This window comes from Heteronotia binoei, chromosome 9 (genome assembly GCF_032191835.1).
Source record: "Heteronotia binoei isolate CCM8104 ecotype False Entrance Well chromosome 9, APGP_CSIRO_Hbin_v1, whole genome shotgun sequence".
Taxonomy (NCBI): Eukaryota; Metazoa; Chordata; class Lepidosauria; order Squamata; family Gekkonidae; genus Heteronotia; species Heteronotia binoei.
In genome coordinates, this window is record NC_083231.1 from 54636588 (window position 1) to 54659983 (window position 23396).

At 40.0% G+C, this 23396-nt stretch overlaps 1 protein-coding gene across 3 annotated transcripts in view; it reads right to left on the reverse strand.

Annotated features, from left to right (window-relative positions):
* Positions 1 to 379: 379 nt before the first annotated feature.
* The window catches only part of RBM46 (RNA binding motif protein 46), a 34556-nt gene continuing 11539 nt past the window's right edge, over positions 380 to 23396 (reverse strand). Inside the window, exons 3-6 of one of the 3 annotated variants that reach the window (XM_060246612.1) lie at positions 20610 to 20781; positions 19850 to 20317; positions 16804 to 17583; positions 380 to 1221 (exon numbers count right to left, since the gene is read on the reverse strand). In XM_060246612.1, the coding sequence (XP_060102595.1) occupies positions 1025 to 1221; positions 16804 to 17583; positions 19850 to 20317; positions 20610 to 20760 (1596 nt within the window). In that variant the 5' untranslated portion in view covers positions 20761 to 20781 and the 3' untranslated portion in view covers positions 380 to 1024. Of the gene's footprint in view, positions 1222 to 8442; positions 8545 to 16803; positions 17584 to 19849; positions 20318 to 20609; positions 20782 to 23396 lie in introns of those variants that run through there. The other 2 variants (XM_060246614.1, XM_060246613.1) reach the window with 2 other exon arrangements.

Genomic DNA, 23396 nt, shown 5'->3' on the forward strand with positions numbered 1-23396 from the left:
TGAAAAAGCAAACTTGAACTCATACCGCAAAGAAGTTCTTGCCATAAGAATCAGTCTCTTGGATACTTGTATGTTAGCAGCAAAGCATACAATTGAACCGCACAGAATCAACTTCCACACCATTCCAGTAATTAAAATAACTGGATTTTAGTGGCTTGACGCTGTATATTGTGGTTTTGCATATTTTGATTTTTTAAAAAAATTGTTTCCATTATGGATAAACTAAGAGGGCAACTTTCTTTTCTTTTTTACACTTCTGCATGTGATTGCTGTAATAAAATTATCTCAACTCTAGTTTTAATAATAGTTCCAATATCCTGACAAATTTGATCTTCCCTGAAATATAGTAATGCATTTTAGTATTAAAGACAAACCTTACTATTTTACACAGTAAGAATTTAATGGCAAAATCTTTGTATTCAATTATGGAATTAAACACATGATATGAACCTTAAAACATGGCAACACCAAATAGAACACCGTTAACAAATGAAGCTGAACAATTTAAACAGTAATAAATTAACACAAAAATAATTTATAATTATTAATAAAACAAATATTTACCATGCAACTAAAATATGCAAAGTGATTTACAAGAATCACAATAAATCTTTCATTTGAAGTTAAAAAGTGTTTGGTTTTAAAATGTTATTTCCATTTCTTTCCTACATAATACACTGCTTATTTTGGCTAAATAATGTTTTTCATCTTAAAAAAAAAGGAGTGATCCTTGGTAACAAGATTACAACCAACATTTGCATGCACTTAAAATATGTTAAAGATCATATTCAGCAAGGTAATTATTTACATTTAGACAAGAAATAATAAAATGCTATCACATTTGGGAAGAATTCCACTCTGGCTAAGTGAAAATACATCTGGAACTTTATCTTCACACGTATTCAGCAAATATATAACCAATCTCTAAAAATGAATATTTAACTCATCGAAACTATGGTGTAGATCCGACTTAAACTTAAAATTTAAAAGAAAATGAATATCATTCACGTTTCCCCCCTGTTCCTCAAAAGAATGAGGCCTGATTGGAGATATACAGACGCTGTCCAACATGGTTGCTATTAGCAAGTGGAACTGTTGATGACAAAGGATAACTTGGATAAGAATAAGGTCTTGATGTATACGGTAGCACACTTGTCCCTGAAGACAGAGTAGCACTAACAGGAGAAATGCTATTTACTGAACTTCGACGGAAATTGTAATCTGTAAAAGTAAATAAACAGGAAAACATTTATTTTAGACACAAAGCTTAAGATACAGGCTGCACTCATATATAACAAAAAGACAAGTTTATTAAGGAAAGGCAACCTAGCTTGTTGTGTTTGGATGCTGTTCCCTACCTCATATTCATAGGATGACTTAAAAATTCCCAAATTTCAGAAGTGTTCAATCTAATTCCATCTTGTAACATGCAAATGAAGCCACCTAGGGAAAACAGACCCCCTCCCATCCTAGGTTTCCTGGTTTATGGGAAAAAATAAACCTCAATTTGACCAGGTACCTGTACTCAAAAATCACAACAAACAGGAGTTAAATGGAAGAATTCCAAAATAAGGAAGTCTTCAATTGAGCTCCACACATAAGGGGGAGGACAAAGGAGGATGTGAGAATGACAACAGGCCAGATTTGTGATTGTCACAAACAAGACAATTTGAAATACCTAACTATACCCTGATTCCAAGCTCTTACTACTCTGCAACAGTGGGAACCACTGGGCTGTTACATGTGCTGTTACTGGAAGCCTCTCCATAATGCACTGAGCAGAAAAATGTCCATACACAACTCTAGTGCTTGTAGTTCTAGCCTGCCAGGGGGATAGATTACTAGATTCCTGCATACCTCAATAGGTATAAGAACCTGGTAGTGCTGGCAATAGGATGATGCTCACCCAGCTGTGGTAATAGTGACTCCTACATAGTTTTCATACCTTGGTTTTCTAGGAGATAATGGCCAGTTCTTTTCAGGACTCAAGAATTATGAAAGCAATGATTTCATAAAGGGTTTTTAATGTATAGATTTGGGGGGAGGTTGCACAAATGAATCTGATCTGCCTTGTTGTCACACTAAGTGTTTTTAAAAGCTGGTTTTCAATAAAGAAGGCCATGATATTAATCACTGCCCTTGAAATCTGATAAGCAAATTACAGTTAAATCAGTCACAGAGGAGGAAAAACTGAGATTAATTACTGAAATATATATTTTAGCCAATAAAAACATACATCCTTGCAACATTTTATTTTGTAACTCAAGTATTCTTATATTCAAATATTAAAACTGCACTACAAAACAACAAGCTTGGTTACACACACACACACACACACACACACATATATATACCTTGCCCTAGTGAATAAAGCTTTAATAAAATTGTACTTGTATACAAGGGAATGTCACACAGTTACAAACATCATTCTTATGACCAGGTACATTTCCAAACTGCATAAAATACACATAAACCAAACAAAACCTTGTAGTAGGAATGATGTGGTGCCAACACAGTCTGGACTACAAATTTATTTATTTGATTTATAGCCCACCCTCCCCTGAACAGCAGGTCTCATGGTGGGTAATACCAGTATCAGAAACATTAAAACAATAAATATGAACTAATAAATTAAAACCCTTTACAACATCAGTTAATACTATTCAACCAGATAGCAGCCAATATTTTAATTAGCGCATCTTCTCTCAAAGTGGGGTTCCAGGTAATGTATGTTGATAGGTAATGAATCAACACTGAAGCAGAGTGGGCAGACTAGAAAAACAGGAAAGACGGGGGGAGGCCAATCTAGATGAAGTACTGCTGCCTCAACCGTAGGCCTGGTGGAACAGCTCCATTTTGTAGGTCCTGCGGAACTGCATTAGGACCCAAAGGGCCTGGATCTCACTTGGGAGAGTGTTTCATCACGTTGGTGCCAGAGGTGAGAAGGCTCTTGCTCTGTTTGAGGCTACATGGATATTTTTTCAGGCTGGGGAATCACCAGTAGTTTTTGCTCTACTGAGCGTAGTGCTCGGGGGGCGGGGGGGGGAGCGGTTAATACATCTCCAAAGCAAGGCCAGACAATGCCATCCAAACATTCTAAAGTAATATCTAATACAGCACCTTAACTGAAACTATACCTCCTGAGAAGTCTGTGTACACCTCTTTTTGTTCCATGACAAGTGGGGGCCCCGCAAGACTCACAGGTGGGAAATCCCATTTATCTCCACTCTCTTGCCAAACCTGGCATGATCCCTGGCCTATGCAGCAATGGCTGTCAGGCCTGGTGCAGTACCCAGGCTGCTTTGTTGCCACTGTGGCTCCTGGGCTTTTCAGCAGCCATCACCAGGCCCAGTGCAGATCCCAGGCTTTCTGACAGCCATTGGCAGGCCCAGTTCCTGGGCTGCTTTGTCACTGACAAAGCCCTTAAGCTCTCATATAACTGTCGCAAGGTCCAGCACAGCTTCTGGGCTGATTCACTGCTGCTGTGGCCCTCAGCCTTTCCAGCAGCCACTGCTATTTTTCTTCTTTTTGGTTATTGGGATTTAAAATGCAACATAAATTAAGAGCTGAAATGTAACATTAGTAAGTTTATAGAAAGTGGTTGTCTACCCTTTCTGCACAACTGCTTGTCTTCCAGTGCTTTAAAGCAAAGACATCTGCCTCCTTTTGTCTAACATTTGAACATCTGCCTATTCTTACTTGCTTTCTTGAGTTGCCAAAGCATGCCACTGTGCTCATTCTCCTATGCTACCTACACCTTGTTAAGTTGCCAAAATCTTTGTAACACCTTTATAGTCCTGGCTGTCATACAGCTGCTAAACGCCTATTTGGCCATCTCTGTTTTTCTACTTATCTTCTAGACTAGCAGATGCAAGCAACAACAAGAAATCCTCTTTTTGCCTGCTTTCTTGGTATTTTCATTGCTGCAATGTGGCTTAGCTTTTTCTTTCAAATACATTTTATTGTAATTTTACATAATATATAGAATACAAATATGAGATGAACTGATGTAGTATAAGATCACATAGTACTTATTGCAGATAACCCAATATCATTTACAAATAATCAATATGTTCTAGTTTTTCCAAGGGTCCCAAATGCATTCTCTGCCTTTTCTCTTAAACTTTGTATATGCTGTAATTTAAAACATAATGTATACAAAGGAAAATATCTGTACCTGAAGAAGAAAAGTAAAGGGATTCTTTGCACTCTCTTATACAGCTGCTGCTATTCCAGCAGGTGGAAGCAAGCCATCTGCCACAGTCTATAACCCTTCCTTGATTCCTTCAAGTTTTCTGAAACCTGGCACTACTGAATCTCCCAAGGGTCAGCTCCACACACAGTACAATCCTGGCATCCTTAGAATGCCAAACAAATTACTTTAAGTGCCTTTCAAATGCCTCCCTGTTTCCACTGTGCAGTATTATCTGCTTTCTTGGGTTGTCAAATGCCTTCATGTCTGCTAATTGCCTATACAATTCAAATCCTTTCTTTTAACCTATTGCAATTTGGCAGGGGAACTCTGGGGAGGAGGGAATAGGGAATATATTCAAAGTATTTAATCCACAATGAACAAGGGGAGAATGCTACATATATGTTTTGCCTTAAAATGTCTATAAATCTGGCATGCTTTTTAGTATCTGCCTGAAATCTGACAGGAATAACCATTTGGGTGGGAATTTCTATCTCTCAATTTAAAATCAAAATTGGATAGAAAATATTAATGTTTATGTGGAAATGTTTTTTACCATGAAACACTGTGGAAGTAAATACCAATGTGATGATGAATTATATATCTAAAGATTGCTGAGAAGAACATTTTTTGAAATTACTTAATGATCAAACCCAGGACGGTGACATAGTTGAACTACCCATGATAATATAACCAACCAGTTCACCTGAGCAGCCAGTGAAATAAAAGCTCTACTTTTGGAAATCAGGAATAAAAAGTTCTAGGGGAAAATTTTACTCCTCTAAATTGCTTAAAGCTTTCCAAGAGTGATGGGCACCTGTTTTAGCTACCTAATTTACTTAAATAGATAAATCCAAGTAGATTCCTATAGGAATAGAGACCTTCTATTGCGCCAGTCCATAAGAAGGAGCATACTAATTCAACTAACTGTAGACCAGTAAATCTGACTGATGTAACAGGAAAGCTTCATTCACGACATCTATTTAAGCTGGAGATGCAAGTAACTAAAAACGACTTTTTAGCTCCACAGAAAATTGAATTTAGACAGAAACATTCAACACTAGACCATAGCCTTCTGTTAAAACATCTTATTAATAAATATCTAAACAGATTTCCAACCCATTAAACATTTTGAAAGAAAATATTTTTAAAATTGCAATCCTTATTTCAAATATGTTCATCTTAGTATTCAAAGTACTTAATACAGCATACAGCATTAATTATCTTTTTTATGATTGATCAACACAACAAAACAATACTCCTAACATTCACTCACACTTTTCAAACTATATTAGTAGGGATGAGCATGAATTAAACCCCAAACCAAAGGCCCCCCACCTGGACCAAACCAGTAAGTTTGGTTTCCCTTTTCTCTCAACCATGGCCATGGCCAGGAGAAAGTGGGGATCACCCAAGAAGGGTTAAATGGATAGCAGGCATTTATCATGTCAATTTCGCTCCTCCCCCCTGCCCCAACTTCGAAGCAAAGGGGAGCAAAGCCAACAGGTTTAATGGCTCACAGTCATTTAAAAGTCACAGCAGGGTGGATTGTCCATCATGGCTGGCACCCATTTAAACCTAACAAGTCAGCAGGATCGGATCTACATGTTTTTTGAGGGGGGGGGGCAAAATTTAAAAATGGCGCCCCCTTATGGGCCATTTCATCTTATGGTCCCATAGAATACAGTGGACTCCATACCCAATTTGGCGCCCCCCCTCTGTCAGTGCCCAGGGCAAGCACCCCCCTCTGCCCCCCCTAGATCCAGCCCTGCAGGTCAGCTACAGACCCACAATGATCAGCTGTTAGGTTTCAACAGCCCCAAACAGCTGAACTGAACTGGACAAAAGTCTGGTAAATGTTCAGGGAAGGCACCTGAATGGTGGATTATTTTCTCTGTGGATTAATATTTGGCTGCCTTCTTCCCCTCCCATCTTTGCTTAGTGGGGGAAAGTGTGCTATGTTAGAGGAGCTATTGTTACTTCCTCGCTCTCAGTGACAAGACAGGAGAAGGATGGGACTCTAAGAGGTTACTGCAACCAAGCCAGCCTCCAATAAATCAAGGAAGCTAGAACCAGATTAGGCTCTCAATTCCAAATAAACACAAAAGCTTGGAATGCTAGAATGAAAACATTTCAAATGCTATTACAATACTGATCTTAAATTTATTCAGCACTCTACATCTGTGCCTAGAATTGTATACCAAAAAACCCCATTATCGTTATTTCTTTTTATTTTTTCCTTTGATTAACATATTAATTAACAACCAAAGTAATTAAGACCACTCATCTCCTTTTGTATTTTGTGACCATATTTTAGCAGTATAAAAAGATCAATTAAAGTTTGGCTTTCATTTCTTGCTACATTGAAATCTCATAGCACCAGATCAGTTGTAAATCATTCTAAATGCCTAAAACTCATAAAATCAATCAATTATCAGTAAGCAACCAGCATATGCATCAACAAATAACTATTAAGAAATTATAAAGAAAATTTCATTAAAAACCGTATCAGACACCCATAGAAAATTCTTCTACAAATCTATTTTGCATCTGAGATACAAATGCAGACTGGAAAACATCCAACTTAAAATAGGGAACAGAGATATAAAAATGAAACACATAGGGCGTTTTCGCACTCACCTTCAGCCGGCGCGACCCCCCTCTTCACCGCGCAGGATCTGCACGGATTTCGCACTAAACGCTGCGGAGCAGCCGGAAGAGCCGGAAACTCCCGGCGCAAAAGCCGCGCAAACGGAAACTGCTTTTTGGCGGTTTCCGTTTGCGCCGCAAAAGCGCCGGGAGTTTCCGGCTCTTTCGGCTGCTCCGCGGCGTTTAGTGCGAAATCCGCGCAGATCCTGCGCGGTGAAGAGGGGGGTCGCGCCGGCTGAAGGTGAGTGCGAAAACGCCCATAGATAGAACCTACTACAGAGTTTACTAATGACAAGTAAGAAGCAGAGAAGCTAAGGTATAAATTTAAATTTTAATACTGTTATAGTACTTCAAAGCTAGCCACAAATAAAACAAGAGATATTCTTTCAAGAGATTCTACTAGGACTTCAACAACTTTTACCCTGCCACCAACCTGAGCATGGACAAATCCACACAACAGGCACATTTCTACAATGACATGATACATAGGCACCATCATGTGCTGGAAATCCATTGACCATTATATATATAATTCATGCTACCAGCTACTACACCATTTACCAAATCCATTTAAAATTATCAAAATAATATGGATCACTCAATATCTTTACTCAAATCAACAAATGACCCCAGAAACACTTTAATGAACCAGTTAACTACAGGAATTCTCACATAATACAAGTTATTCAACTTAAGAAAAGGTAGGAGGCCAAAGAAAGAAACACAGCTACTAATCAGAGAGACTATACAACTATATAAAAGATATGCTTTGGTGCTGGCCAAAAATACACAAGAAGAATACAGAAGACTACAAAGCACAGCAGAGCTTAAGATATGTGAGGATCAATTCTGGTTCCAGTTGTATGACAAGCTACAGAGTTAAAAAAACACAAATAAGATTATTTTATTTCTATGCTTTGATAAAGGCCAAGATGAGGGTTCAGGTATGTACCCTAACTAGCCAAAGAGGCAAAAGGGTCCTGAGAATAATCCCAAGTAAAAAAGTGGACTCCAGATTGGGAGAAGGTATGGTCTGAAGACAATTCTAGCTTGATCAACCACAGTCAGAGTGGACTAGTAGAGTTTCAGATGTGGATCTCAGAGACCTAGGTTTGAATCCTCATTCTGCTGTGCAAGTTCACTGGGAGACTTTGTGATAGCTGCACACTTTCAGCCTAACCTACCTCATATGGTTGTTGCAGGGACAGGATGGAAGACAGGAGAATGGTGTATGCCACACTGGGTCCCTGTTGTGGACAAAATCAGGGTATGAATGAAGTAACTAAATACAGCTAAAGATGGGGAGGTGGACAAAATTTTGGTTGGTTGATTGGAAGAACTGCAACACCTGAACTGGCATAGAATGGCTTATTGGATAGAAATCTTCCTTGCTCGTTCTTAGGCCATCAGATTAATTAAAGATCAGCTTTTAATCAATGTGCTTCTAACACACACAAAACCCAGCCATGTTAGTTCTCTCATTTCAGACCAATCTAATTTATGTTATATGGAACAGCCCACAAAAGCCACACTCACCAATCAGCCCAAGACTGACCCAAGCATACAACATCCTTGCCAGCTTGTATACTTATCGATTTTACCTTATTAAGATGTTATCCCAGGACTCTGAACTGCCATGTTCCTTTTTACCAGTTAGGTGACATATCTGAAATCCTGACATAACTCCTCCCCTATTTCCAAGTCTGGAAAGAAAAGAATTTTCTTTTGGGACCTGCCAACTGGCCACAGTCTTTGAAAAAGTGAGTTTTTGCCTGCTTATAACCACCCTGCCTTGTCAGCTACAGAGCACACATTCTGGGCACATGGCCCCCTAGATTCCCACCAGGAATAGTTTAAAAAATATTTTAGTAAAAGCAATACATATTTTCGGAATAACTGAAAAGTCCTCATATAAAATGTTCTTTTAGAATGATGAATTAACTGTTTTTATTTTAACTGACCTTTAGTCCCTTAATATATTTTAACTATGTAATAAAGGTAAAGGTAGTCCCCCTGTGCAAGCACCAGTCGTTTCCGACTCTGGGGTGACGTTTCATCATGACGTCACATTTTCACAGCAGACTTTTTACAGGGTGGTTTGCCACTGCTTCCCCAGTCCTCTACACTTTTCCCCCAGCAAGCTGGGTACTCATTGTACTGACCTCAGTAGGATGGAAGGCTGAGTCAACTTTGAACCAGCTACCAGAACCCAGTTTCCGCCAGGATCGAACTCAGGTCATGAGCAGAGCTTAGGACAACAGTTCTGCAGCTTAACACTCTGCACCACAAGGCTCTTAACTATGTAATACTGAATACCATATATTGTGCTACATGATTACAATTCTAATAACAATTAAAACAAATGAAACAAATAAACACCAACCCACATAAAACAAAGCTGGAGTCCAGTGGCACCTTTAAGGCCAACAAAGTTTCATTCAAAATGTGAACTTTCATACACACTTTGAATAAAACTTTGTTGGTCTTAAGGGTGCCACTGGACTCCAACTTTGTTCTATTGCTTTAGACCAACATGGCTGCCCACTTGGAGCTGACCAGCATAAGTTTTGGGGTATCCCATCTTCATTGGGCAATGTACAGCTGTATTTGCCTAAGGAACCTTTCTTCTATTTTTATGCTATTTGTCTATTTTCCTTTAAAAAACAATTTTATTTTTAATTGCAATACTGTACTTAGGTTTTATTAATCAACCTCATTTTTAACATAAATTTAATCATGTAGTCACACTTGAGATGGGATTAGCTTGCCCAGCAATTACAGTCTTACTGCTGAGATATGTTATCCCATCATTCCCCAGCCTTTTCTACAGTTTCCCATCTAATGCTGACAGGTAGCTGTTTTTCAAATCCTATACCATATTCTGCATGAACTTAAATTTATCAAAGAAACTGACTCACCAACTGTTTTGTCGGACAAATTGTGTAACATAAAGAGACGATGTATACAGTTTATAAGTAATCATGGTGTGATTTACCAAATTTAACTGCATACCTTAGAGGGATTTATGAGACCTATCACCTGTAATGATAACTAGCAACGTTCTACCAAGATTTTTGTGAGGCTTTGGACCTTGCTTGAGAAAACTAGATGAGGCAAAATGTATAGGCTGGGAAGCAACTCTACCTGCCCACTATTTCTATATTAACTCCAAGCAGGGCTTTTTTTGTAGAAAAAGCCCAGCAAGAACTCATTTCCATATTAGTCCACATTCCTGATGCCAAGCCAGGCAGAATTGCTTTCCTGTATGTTCCTGCTCAAAAAAAGCCCTGCTTCCAGGCAATCGGGGGGGGGGGGTTGACCCAGGAAGTTATGGGGAAAAAACTGGTTTACCCATTTAAAGCTTTCTACAGGTATCAAACTCCTGATGAATCTTCTCCACAATCAACTGCACTGCCCTGAAGTCCCTCTCTACCCTCCCCATTGCCTTTCTTTTTTTATTTTTAGTTTCATCAAAATGGTAAATGGGGTCCATCTGTCCCTCAATAGACTTGGCTTGAAAATGAAAGCATTATGCATAATTGTTACTGGGGTTTCTACTGAAAAAATGCCCCCATGTTTAAATATATGGACCAACACCTACTATCTCCATTTTACTGAAAGGTAGTGAAAGTCATAAAAAACAAACAAAAAATTCTCATAATTTATATCTAGACATTTTTTGGATTTGAGGTATTATACCACTTTTGGAATTGGAAGTTGCAACAATCCCCAAGGGAACCAGTCTTCGCAACCTGAATTGTTGAGTATATAGAAGAAGTAGGTAAAAGCCTTGTGTTTGTGCTGTCAAAGGTTCTCATGCCCATAGCCATATGGAAAAGCTCAAACTGAACTGTATTGCAGTTTTGGAAATGGGGTCGTTCTGTCCCCCAGCAGGCTAAGTCTGGACATGTTTGAAGGCATCCTCTGAACCTCATATTTTCCAGATTTGAAGGAGTCATGAAGCCTGGAATTCTAGATGACTCCTGGCCACCTGTTTTCTGAGAGAATTGTCCTTCAAATTTTGCAAGCCTCAGAAAGATCTCAACTTTACATATCTGTCCACTGAGCTGACCTTTGCACTGAACTGTTCACCTTCAAATTTTTCAACTTCTGATCTGATCATCTCAACTTTACAGGGGGGAGTTACTTTAGATAACCTGTGCACTGAACTGTTCCCCTATGACCCCCAGCCACCTGTTCTCTGAGCTAACGGCTTCCTTTTTTCCTTATTTGTTGTTTCACTATTATCGCATTAAGTTTCAATTTTGTGAGTTAAAAATGATTGTTTTCTAAAAAAATGAACTGTGTCTTCTGCATTAAAAATGGTAGGGTCAATTTGGCCCCATTTACGTTTTTGTATTGTTTAATGTTTTCAATGAGAGGAAGGTATTCTTGAGTCCTGATTTTTTTCTTAGTAGCTAATGCCATGTCTGAGGGAGCTATCAGGTTTCCATTGCTTTTTGCCATAATGTGGGGTCACTTTGACCCCTATGCCAAAGTAGCATAGTTGGGGGGTTTTCCTTGGGATGGTTAAAGTGTATGCCACAGTAACAAGACATTGACAAAAGGTTATCTCAACACAGATTTCTTTATTCCCACAACAAAGTTCTCCACCTATCCCCCTGGGAAGTATCCAGAATTATCAAAGGCAATATCAAAAGTACATAATTCTCACCCAAGTATTTCCCAAAGCATTTATTAAAAAGAAAACGTTTACAAGCATACTTTTGGCAGAGCACCAAATTGAGCAAGGGATTCCAAAAGCAATGGATAAAATGCAAATCCTCTGTCCCTGTCTCAGGGGTGGGGAACCTCCATCCTGAGGATCATATACAGCCCTTAAGGTCACTTGGTGTGGCCCTCGGGGATTGCTGGACAGATACATTGCCATGTGGCAGCCTCCCTGGAGCCTGACTGACCAGTGAGGATCGTGGGGTCCAGCCGCGCCGTGCAGCAGCCTCCCCAGGCCCAGGGATCACAGGGCCCAGATGTACTGTGAGGCAGCCTCCCTGGGGCCTGGCTGGCCAGCCAGAATTGCTGCAGGGCCTGGAAAAATTACTGTCACAGTTCAGTTTGCACTTGATTATCCCATATGGTGTGGCCTAATATGCTAATGAGTGTGTGACCTAATATGCTAATATTAGGGGATGTGGTCTAATATGCTACTGAGAGAAGTTAAGTGCCACCTCAATTGACAGGAGACTTTTATTCCTGATCCAGGCATTAAATTAAATTGTGGAGTGCCCCAGGGAGCGGTTCTCTCCCCGATGTTATTTAACATCTATATGCGACCTCTTGCCCAGATTGCCCGAAGGTATGGGCTGGGGTGTCACCAGTATGCGGATGACACCCAGCTCTATCTACTTATGGACGGCCGACCGGTCTGCGCCCCAGAAAACCTGGACCGGGCACTACAGGCCGTGGCTGAGTGGCTCAGACTGAGTGGACTAAGACTGAATCCTGCGAAGACAGAGGTCCTTTGTTTGGGCCGTCGTGGTCCAGGGGGGGAAATCCCCCTACCAGCTTTTGACGGTGCGCCGCTGATGGCGGCGGACAGGGTCAAAAGCCTGGGGGTGCTACTGGAGCCGTCCCTAAAGATGGAGGCTCAGATAGCAACCACTGCCAAGTCCGCGTTTTTTCATCTTAGGCGGGCAAGGCAGTTGGCCCCCTTCCTGGACCGCGACGACCTAGCAACAGTGATCCATGCTACGGTCACCTCGAGGTTGGATTACTGCAATGCCCTCTACATGGGGCTGCCCCTGTGCCGGACCCGGAAACTGCAGCTGGTGCAGAATGCCGCGGCCCGGCTGTTATTGGGCCTCCCAAGGTGGGAGCACATTCGGCCGGGTCTTCGGGCTCTGCACTGGCTTCCAATAATATACCGGGTCCGGTACAAGGTGCTGGTCATTACCTTTAAAGCCCTATATGGCCTGGGACCTGCCTACCTGAAGGACCGTCTCTCCCCACACGTTCCCCAGAGAGTACTGAGGTCTGGGACGCAAAACCTTCTCACCATCCCCGGGCCCAAAGAAGTCCGTCTCAAGACAACCAGAGACAGGGCCTTTTCTACAATGGCCCCCACATGGTGGAACCAGCTGCCGAAAGAGGTGAGGGCCCTGCGGGATCTTACTCAGTTCCGCAGGGCCTGTAAGACAAGTCTCTTCCGGCTAGCCTACGCCTGACTAGATTAATGTAGCTTATCAGATTTTAGTGAAATATACGGTATAGTTTTAATGTTAAGATTTTAAGGTTTTTAAATGCTTTGACTTTTTAATTGTAATAATTTTGCACTTTGTTTATTGTTTTATCATTTGGTGTGAGCCGCCCTGAGCCATTTTATGGGAAGGGCGGGATATAAGTCATAGAATAAATAAATAAATAAATAATAAATACCAACACGTCTATTAGGGTCAGGTGCAATAAGCAAGGTCTCCTTACTGACCCTATTCCAACTTTAAAAGGAGTCAAGCAAGGCTGCGTGCTGGCCCCTTCCCTTTTTGCCATCTTTATTAATGATATGATCAGCAACCTCCATCTAGTCGATACTCATCCCCCCTCCCTGGCAGATAGGCAACTGGTAGCCTTACTCTTTGCAGATGACACAATCTTGCTGTCTAGAACACCAGTAGGCCTTAGAAGGGCATTAGCTCAATTTGGTCTTTATTGTGATCATAACCTCTTAGAGATTAATTATCAGAAAACAAAAGTAATGGCTTTTGGCCCAAAACCCAGGCTAAGGAGATGGAATATAAATGACCATAGTCTACAACAGGTAACAATTTACAAATATTTGGGGGTCATGATTCAGTCCTCAGGGTCAAAGAAGGCTCACCACGAATATGCTGCCAATTCTGGTAGCAAATCGACCCAGGCCACCATTAGGTTTTTTCTCATGAAAGGGGGGCATTTTATACCAGTTGCATTAAAACTCTACTTGGCCAAAACAATACCCCAACTCACCTATGGAACTATGTTGGGTCCATCCTTATCAAGTTTTGATCCCCTTGAGAAAATTCAGTCCAAATTCTTGAGAGCCATTTTCCACTTTCCAACCTGTGTTTCCAATGCAGTACTACGCTTGGAAACTGGCTTGCTAAGGATAGAGGCTAGGGTGAGCCTACTTTCAATCACCACTTGGCTTAATCTCAGCCATTGCCCCACGAATATCACATCGTTGATTTTAAATTATAGTTATTGTTCCTCTTGGGCTAGAGCCATCCATCAGAAATTGTCTACGCTTGGCTTTTCACCTGAATCTCTCCAGATAATGGCCCTGGATCAAACAGAGACTACAAGACATTGAGAGACAGAATGATATTGCCAAGGTCCCGGATTATCTAGCTCCCCCTCAAAGGAGATATGTGTTAGCTCCAGCCCCTTATCTCTCAACTCTAACAATACCATCCCACAGAAGGGCCTTTTCTATGGCCCGTTGTAATATCTTTCCTTCAGCAGTCATTGATGGCTGCTTTAGAAAGGTGCCTATGGCTGAGCGGGTTTGTCCTTGTGGTGCAGATAAAGTTGAAACGATTGACCATGTTTTGTTTGGGTGTGGCCTATACCCTGGCATACGAGCCAGGTACATTTATTCTTTGTTGGAGGGACGTCTCGGGTTTTCTGATTTCAAAATCAGAAAGACGCTGTTATCAGATTTTAACCCCCAATTCACAATTAATTGTGCCAAATTTATGGCGGCAGTTAGGAGAATTCTTGAGGATTATGTAAAGAAGGAGTCCTGAACTGACTGTTTTTTGAATTTTTCCAAGCTTGTATTTTATTTTTTCTTAAATGCCTGAGTGTTCTGTATACCATCACAAATGCTACTGAAACTGATATAAATACAGAGACCATGCTTAAAGTTGCCAAATTTTGTTCCCATGCAATCAAATTGCATTTTATGGTTCTTACAAGTTAATGTCGAGGTAACAGATTGTAATTTTAACCAGTGTATTCTAGTTAATATTTTTTTCTGGAGCTGTATAACTTTTAAATTTTTTATTATACGTACTATATTTATTAAGCTAGAAGATGTTTGACCACTACTGTATTATTTGTCATATCTCATTATTTATACTAATGTCCTATATTTTATTTTCACATTTATTCTTTAAATATCTTACGTTTTACCTATTTAGGTCCATCTTGATTTTTACAATTTTTATGTGGTTGTTGTTGGCCTGCATTGTGCTGTGTATTTGGTCATGGACCGTAATAAAGCAAACTGAAACTGCTACTGAGTTCCTGCTGGGCTTTTTCTACAAAAAAAGCCTTGCACCTATGCATTTGCCTAGGGCGGCAGGCCTTGTGTATATGTGTGTGTGTGTGTGTGCGCGCGCACCAGATTAGGCTCTCCCCACATGACTACAAATAGAAAAACAATTATTTGTATTCATTTTGCTGGCCTGAATCATTCTCCCTCAGCGGAGCACTGTTTTTTAAGGTGATAATTTTTTATGGCCCACAAATGACATTATAAATATCCATATGGCTCTTGGCAGAAAAAAAGGTTCCCCACCCCTGCTATACATCCCCTTTACATGCTCTGTCCCTTTCTCTACACATGTCCTATACATGTTACAATAGTACAGACTCCTTTAGCTTTGGCTGTTCCAGATCCCTAGACAGTTACCATTACCTTGAAATTGCTCCAGTTCTTGAAGTGAGCACATGATCAATGAATTCCCAGGGGAAAAATCTGTGTACACTTCTGGATGCAGCACCCAAGGAAAAGAGACCTTCTTCCTGGTGTAATGAGTTTTTAATCATTGTTTCCCCACCCATTGACCAGGTCAGGCCAGATGAGAGAAGCATTTTCTCCCACTCCTTCCAATAGACTATTCCTGGAGCGAGCCATTCTAAGCTAAAGTTCTCCAAATTTCTGTTTCTTGCTTGGATAAAGGGGACATTATCTCCTGCTGGATCCATTAGGATATGTATGAAGGTGAGCAAAGGTACATCTGAGAAGCAAGCCTGTTCTCTGCCCAGAGAAAGAAAATAACTCTTAAAATATACAGTGGAGGTTTGGCTCCTTTCAAACCTCCCAGGATAAAATACATTTCTTCACAGCATGTATATAGAAATAAGTAATATTCAAATATAAGCTATGCTTACATTTTCATTTGCATGCCATTTCAATTAAACTAGAATTCTTAAACTGTATATGTTAAGTGGCTTTGAGACAAAACAACCATTTCTAACCTGCATTTTGCAAAAATAGCCCTTTCAAAGTAACTGAAAAAATGACATGTAATAGTCTTTACAATGTAATATATTATTAATATATTAAATAAGTGGGGCCTGCCTGTCATACTCATGGGGAAGGGACTCATCCCCGACACCCAGGTGCCAGACCTACTGACTTCCCCCTGTTCTTGGTAGTTTGTTTGAAGCTGCTCCAGACAGGCTCACCAAGGCTTTCTTTCCTCTTCCTTCCCTTTCTCAGTGGCTTGTCTAGGTCCAGGTGAGCTTACCAAGGCATCCTTCCTCCCCCTTCCTTTGAGACTGTGTCAAGGCCTGGAGCAGGCTCCTGGAGCTGCACCATCATTGTTCGTGAACCCAGCATGGCTCCCCTGTCCCACTGTGAACCGCTTTTTTTAAATTTTCAGATTTTTCTGCACACTGGGGAGTGTTCCAAGCATGCAGAAAAATCTCTTTACTTTCCATGTGCCCCCTATCTGTGAAAAAGTATCCACATATAGGGGGCACAGTTGGGAATTAGATTAAATGTAGACATGTTCACTAGCATGCTTTAGCCTCCTAAAAGTACTGTAAGTGATGCTTTCAAAGGTAAAAATGAACACCAAACACATCTCTGATCATATTTAGACATTTCTATATAGTTGACCTATATGACTACTAGTGATTACCAATAAAGCCTCATTTCTTTTAGATAATGCAGATGACAGTAAAAATATGAAAACCAAGAACCACAGTAAATTAGCATTATAATATTAATAACTTACCCAAATGCAGCAGTGCAAACTGTGCTGCTAATTCTTTTGCATCTTCTACTGTTGTGCACAGTTTGTCGGGCATAAAATAATTCTGGGATCCATTTGCAACAGCAGGAATAACAACCTTATACACTAGCAGTATCTTTCCATCTTGACTTGTGGTTGAATACAAGTAATATTCTGGAGGCACCCAGTTATTCTTGTTGCAGTAATAATCTAATTGCATTACTGCAGAGCTAAAATGGTTAGATTTTAATGAATACATGCTAATTGGAGTAAGTTTTGCTCCTGAAAAAAATGGGTAAGTACACCTTTCCATTTCAGGGGGACTTGGACTGTGCTGTCCATTAAATTGGATTGGAAGACTTGTTGGCTTTGCTAGGGATTTTTGATGATCTTCTTTGTTTGCAAACACTAGAAGATTTTCAGAATTGGGACTAATTTGCCCGTTAAGATGCTGCCTCCAAGTGCCCTCTTTGTTTACTGGTTTTGCCAATGTTACTTCAATACTAGCTCCATCAATACACTTTCCATTCATGACTGACATAGCAGCAACTGCATCATCTCGGTTAAAAAAATGAACAAATGCGTAATCTCGAAGTTTTTTTACACGTTCAACAGCTCCTGGTTTAAATTTGTTGAATTCAGCTTTAATAGTTTCTTCTGTAGTAGAAATCATCAAGTTTCTAACATATAATACTTTGACCCTTTGCATTGTTTCTTCATCAACTTCTTTTTCTGGGTCTGCCCAATCTACCTGAATAGTATGGCCCCATAACTGGAATGTCCCTATAAAAGAAAAGTAAAAAGTAACCATAGTATCAGTTTCTATAGTAGATATTTTATAGTACATTTGTAAGTAATACAGCAGTAGAAAAGAGTAAGAGTCCAGTAGCAACTTAAAGGCAAACAATATTTGTGGTAGGGTATGAGCTTTCATGAATCACTGCTTCCTTCTTCAGGAAGTCTTTAAGGTGTTACTAGACTTTTTTTTGCTCTTTTGCTCTTGCTACAGACAAACATGGCTACCCATCTTGAAATAATGCACCAGTTATAGTTATAACCAAAGGTGGCTTATGCCTAATTTTTGCATTTTCAATCCGTGACTTCTACAATTGCAAATAATTTACACCTTTTTGATTTAGAGAACTGCAACATCTGAGCATCAATTTTTATCTACATTTTACCACTTTTGATAAAAATATATTGATCCATTTTTTCACATAACTATATTGAGAATCTGCAGCATACAAGTGCTCCTAAACACCTACAGAAAAGACAGTTCCACAACTGAACATAAAAGAACATAAGGAGTGCCCTGCTGGATCAGACCAGTGGTCCCTCTAGTCCAGAATCCTGTCTCACACAATGGCCAAAACAGCTGTTAAGAGTTCAAAGCCTTCCCCTAATGTTGCCTCCTGGCACAGGTAGGTATTCAGAGGTTTACTGTCACTAAAGACGGACAGTACCTTTTAGCCACCATGGCTAGCAGCCACTAATGGACCTATTAGAGATGTAAAATTTCTGGAAATGTAGAAGCCACAGTGGAGGGGAATTCCCTGGGAAAAAAATATGGAAATTTGGAGAAAAAAACTGAAATATATTTATTACATTTATGAATTGCCTTATCTCCACAGTTGTGGGGCTCTAGGTGATGTAGTGTAATTTTAAAAAAGCAAGAAAAACACCAAATCAAGATAATAACATATAATACATCAGTTTAAAATCAAGTGGTGAAATTTGCAGTTCCCTCCCATTTCTGGCCTCGTGGATATAGGAATTGCATCAGTCAAAGGAATGCAGACCAAGGGGAGGCGCCAGCCATGATGTAAACCGTTGCTGCCCTCAACCAAATGCCTGGCGGAACATCTCTGCCTTACAGGCCCTACAGAATTGCATAAGATCTCACAGGGTCATGATATTATGCAGTATTTATTTTCCTATCAAACCAAAATGTGTTTTAGTGATTTAATATAAAATGCATCATTTATAGTTTAGCATATAAAGCTGTACTATCTGGCATATTTACGGAATTCAGAAGTATAAAATGTCACCATTTTCTATAAGAAAAACTGCAAATATAGTCAATAGTTGAGAAAGAGTTGCATATTGATTGTTGCCAAAATTATTTACATTAAAACAAAAAATCTTGAAAATTTTATACATGTCATAGTTTTTCCAGTGCTTCCCCAAATTTCCCAATTTTTCCAATGGAAAACCTGAAAAAGTGCCCAAGTTCTGTTCATGTTGTTCATTTGGAATTATGGAAATGTTCTGTAAAACACTATTAGTCAGACGACTCACCTCACTCAACAGAACCTGGCTACCTGTCAAGAAATCATTAATCAAGCTATCCCAAAACACTGTGATGAGCCAGGCCACCTCACACCTGGCATCTAGCAGTGAGAGAAAAAAAAATCAGACTTTGCAGTTAAGAGATGACAACAAGCAGAAGAGAAATATTATCTTGGGTCTGGTCTGATGGCCGCCCCCTCACAGAACTCAAAGCAACTAAAAGGTAATAAATACCAGACTGTAACAAAGATGGAGTTACTGAGGCTATGCAGCCTCTTCCCTTGAAGTCCCTACAAGGTTGCCATAAGTCAGCTACAACTCGATGGCACTGTCCACCACAACCACTAATCAGACCCTTGTTTACTGATTTGGGGGGATTCAGTACAGTAAATATTCAGTCCCTGCATTTTCAGAGGACTGAGGAATGGTTCAGTTTTAAGTTCAAGAAGCATGCATTTGGGAAACAATATCCAGCAAGAAAGAGCTGCAGGTAGACCACAGGTGATGACAGAGCTTGGCAATTTTAATCCACTCTGCCCACTGCTTTTAAAATCAGACTTCTCCATCCCAGGCATCCTCCCATTGATTGGGGCCAATCCAGATTCAAATATATCCATCTGTCACTACCACATCTAGTTCGGTCCTTAGTGAAGCAGAGAACCAGGACCGGAAATTTATCACAAAAATATGATTTTATATGTCCTTTTTAATAAGAGTTTCTTGGTGAAAGAAATGATGTTAATGTAATTAAAAGACTTACCTGGAATTAATTTTCTCCTTGCCATAGCTGCAGCTCTGTGAGATTCATATTCTACAAAGGCAAAACCACGATTCTTTGTTTTGTCTGTTGCACTTGGATACACAATAACATCTATTACACCTTCAGTGACTTTCTTCATTTCATCCAAGATCTCTTCTTTTTTCTTTTCTTTTGGAATAGCTCCTATAAATAGTCTGCAGTTATCCAAGCTTACACAAACACCAATAAATTTCCCAGGACGAATCTCATAATTATTAAGGATCCTGATGGCAAGTTGAGCTTCTTCTTTAGTTGTATACATTACAAATGCATATCCTCTATTCTCACCACTAAACTCCATCATCAGTCTGAATTCATAGATCTTCCCTGCTCTTTCAAATACAGGAACCAATTCATCTTCATACATATCACGTGGAATCTTTCCCACAAAAACTTCACAACCTCGAGGTGGTGGTGGGCCATCCCAGCCTTAAATAAAAATTGTTCAGTACCTCATTATTCCAAATACTTTGAACATCATACTTCGCATTCTGAATTTTAATTTGTCATATCCTTGTTATCACATGATTCTACACATCTTCACATCTCAGAGCAATTTCCTAAGTATTTGGGGGGAAGCAGTCTATTTTTGACAAAACTCTATATAAATTCTGCAAACAAATAAGATCCCCTCACCACACAATGATTTGTATTCCAACAGTGTTAGATTTATGATGTATGTTTAAATCCTAAGTCAAAATGACATTTGGTAGTTTCTTACCTGGTGGAGGCCCACCAAATTTTCGTTGACCATTTTCTTGAACCATGTTGTAACCAGTCTTTTCCATAAGAGCCAATAATGCAGCTTCATTCTGAGTACCAGTTCGAACTTTGCTGCACCCATTTGTTACATCACTGTGTTCTTCAATCATAGCTGTGAAGTCTTCAGAAAACTGACAAAAGTAGTGTTAATTAAATTTCTAGAGCACAATTCCTCATTTTGAACTTCATAAATACAGCCTTCATGTTTGTCGTATAAAAATTTATTACTGAACAGACCTATATGCATAGCACATAAGAATTATACCATATATTTACATCTTTCAAGTTGCAACTGACTTAGGGTGACTCCATACAGTTTTCAAGGCAAGAGCTGATCAGAGGTGATTTACCATTGCCTATCAGGTTTCCTGGGAGGTTTGAGATGAGCAACACCTCCACTGTGCATTTTAAAATTTTTCCCCCCTTCAGGCAGAGAACAGGCATGGGAAGGAGTAGTCTGGGCAACTGCTTTCCAGACTCAACTCCCCTTTGAACTCCATTTGAATGCTAACAGATTTAACGAGAGAGATAATGGGTGGGGCAAGCAGGGAACAGAGATTTAGAGGGATTGAATCCTAGTTTCCAGTTAAAGATTCCTGGAGATCTCCAGGAAACACTTCTTTGATGGCATGTCTGGTCAGTGGGTGGAGAAACATATTTGATAAAAACTCCTTGCCACAGGAAAGTGCACTCTTCTTCTTGGGAGCTGAGGCCATGAGGGGAGACTGGACTCTCAACTGAGTAGGCAGCCATTGACCATGTGACAACTGAGGGGAGCTTCAAGGTAATAGAAATTTGCAGAGATCTGTAGCTTCTTAAAGCTAAAGAGCAGGGATGGCCAAAGTGTGGCTCAGGAGTCACATGTGGCTCTTTTACACATATTGTGTGGCTCTCAAAGTCCCCACCACTGTCAGCTAGCTTGGAGGAGGCATGTATCCCTTGCTCAACTTGGTGTTGAGCTAAAAGCACACTTGTAAACATTTTCTTTTTAATAAATACTTTAATAAGTTTTGAGGCTGGCAGTGGTTTTCTGTACCACACAGACCTCCACCACCTTGGACACACTGTTTTAAAAGGCACATCAGGAGGAAAGCAGGCAGCTGGCAAGTGTCTTTTCCTCCAGAGGCATGCAGGGTAGTAAATTGTCCCCATAGGGACCAGGTGCTGGGCAGCAGGAGACACAAAGGCAAGGCCTCAGTACTTGGAAGGGAAGCTGAGAGCCCTGATCCTCCCAGAGGGGAAATCCTGCAAAGGTCAGGTGGTGGCAGCAAGCTACCCTGAGAGTGAAAGAAAAGCCCCTCCAGGTGTGGAGAAACACCTAGGAGGGCAGGGCAGAATAGGACCTGCAGGCCTGAGCAGGCATGTTCTGCCACAAGGACTAGCTATAGTGACTAAGGGGAACCTTCACATTCAGAGATACTAATCCTCTGAATCCCAGAGCCAGGAGACATCAGTGGAAGGTCTCAGCCTCTGCCCTGTTGTTGGACCCCCAGAGGAAATGGTTGGCCACTGTGTGAGACAGGATGCTGAACTAGATGGACCACTGGTCTGATCCAGCAGGGGCTCTCTTATGTTTTAACATCCATAAATAGTCCCATTTAATTTTTTTTAAAAAAAAATCAGAGGGGAGGGAAAGAATGTACAACTTTCTCTCCTCCCCTGTCCTGTAGCAGCCCAAAATGCTGCTCCTGAAAGAAAGGGACCTCCAAGACATGGATGGGGGGTGGCAAAAATTGCCTTACCTTTCCACATATGAAAATCTTGTGTGACAAAAGCCCCCTCCCCCCTTATACACAGTCTTCTACAATCTCGTGATACTAACCATTTATTCTTCTAGATCTCAGTACAAGAACAGTATGGTGTATTAAACCCACAAAAAACTAGATTGCTAGGTTTTATACTGTTCCCCTCAGTATTAAAACACAAGTAATAAATTATTTCAGCTTGTATCAGCTTTAATAGTATGTGCTTAAAATTTAAGCAGTATGCATGGAAAATGAAGTGCACACTTTCACAAACACATAATTAAATTTTGACATGAACTCAGTAATCATATTGCTATGACCCTCCTTTTGCATGTGGCGTATATAATCCACATTAGAAAGAAGCTTAAAAATGATCCAGCAATTGAAGTTTAACTTGCTGGATAATGACTTGTTGGATAATGACTAAGAGAGCAAAAAAATACTATTTTGGATCAAGGATGATTTAACAAATCCTCTAGGAAGAAATGATACTGCTGAGCCTACTATAAGATGTGGGCCCAGCCTTGCATTGAAATATTGTGGAAAATATGAAATTTCTTTTTAAATGAGTAATTTTCAATACTGGTAGATCTATACTGTACTTTATGTCATAATTCATCAGTGCACTTAAATACACCTTTATTCCTACATCAATGCAATAAGATCATTGTGTACACATAGCACATAACTTTAACAAATAATATAGTATGCATCCATTTCCAGAAATCTGTTTGTTACACTCAAAATTTTTAGTTTTATTTCCAATATAGAACTTGGTACCTCAGAATCATATACACCTTATGACAATTTTGCACAGATATGGCTTTCCTGTTGTGTCTTATGGAAAGCAGAAAATGCTAATGTACCTGAAACCTCATTAGTCAAATTTGGTGAAACGCAATTACAGATTTCATAAGAAGTGCATGATTTAGACCAGGGGTGTCAAACATGCAGTCTGGGGGCCGAATCAGGTCTCCGGAGAGCTCCTATCAGGCCCCCGA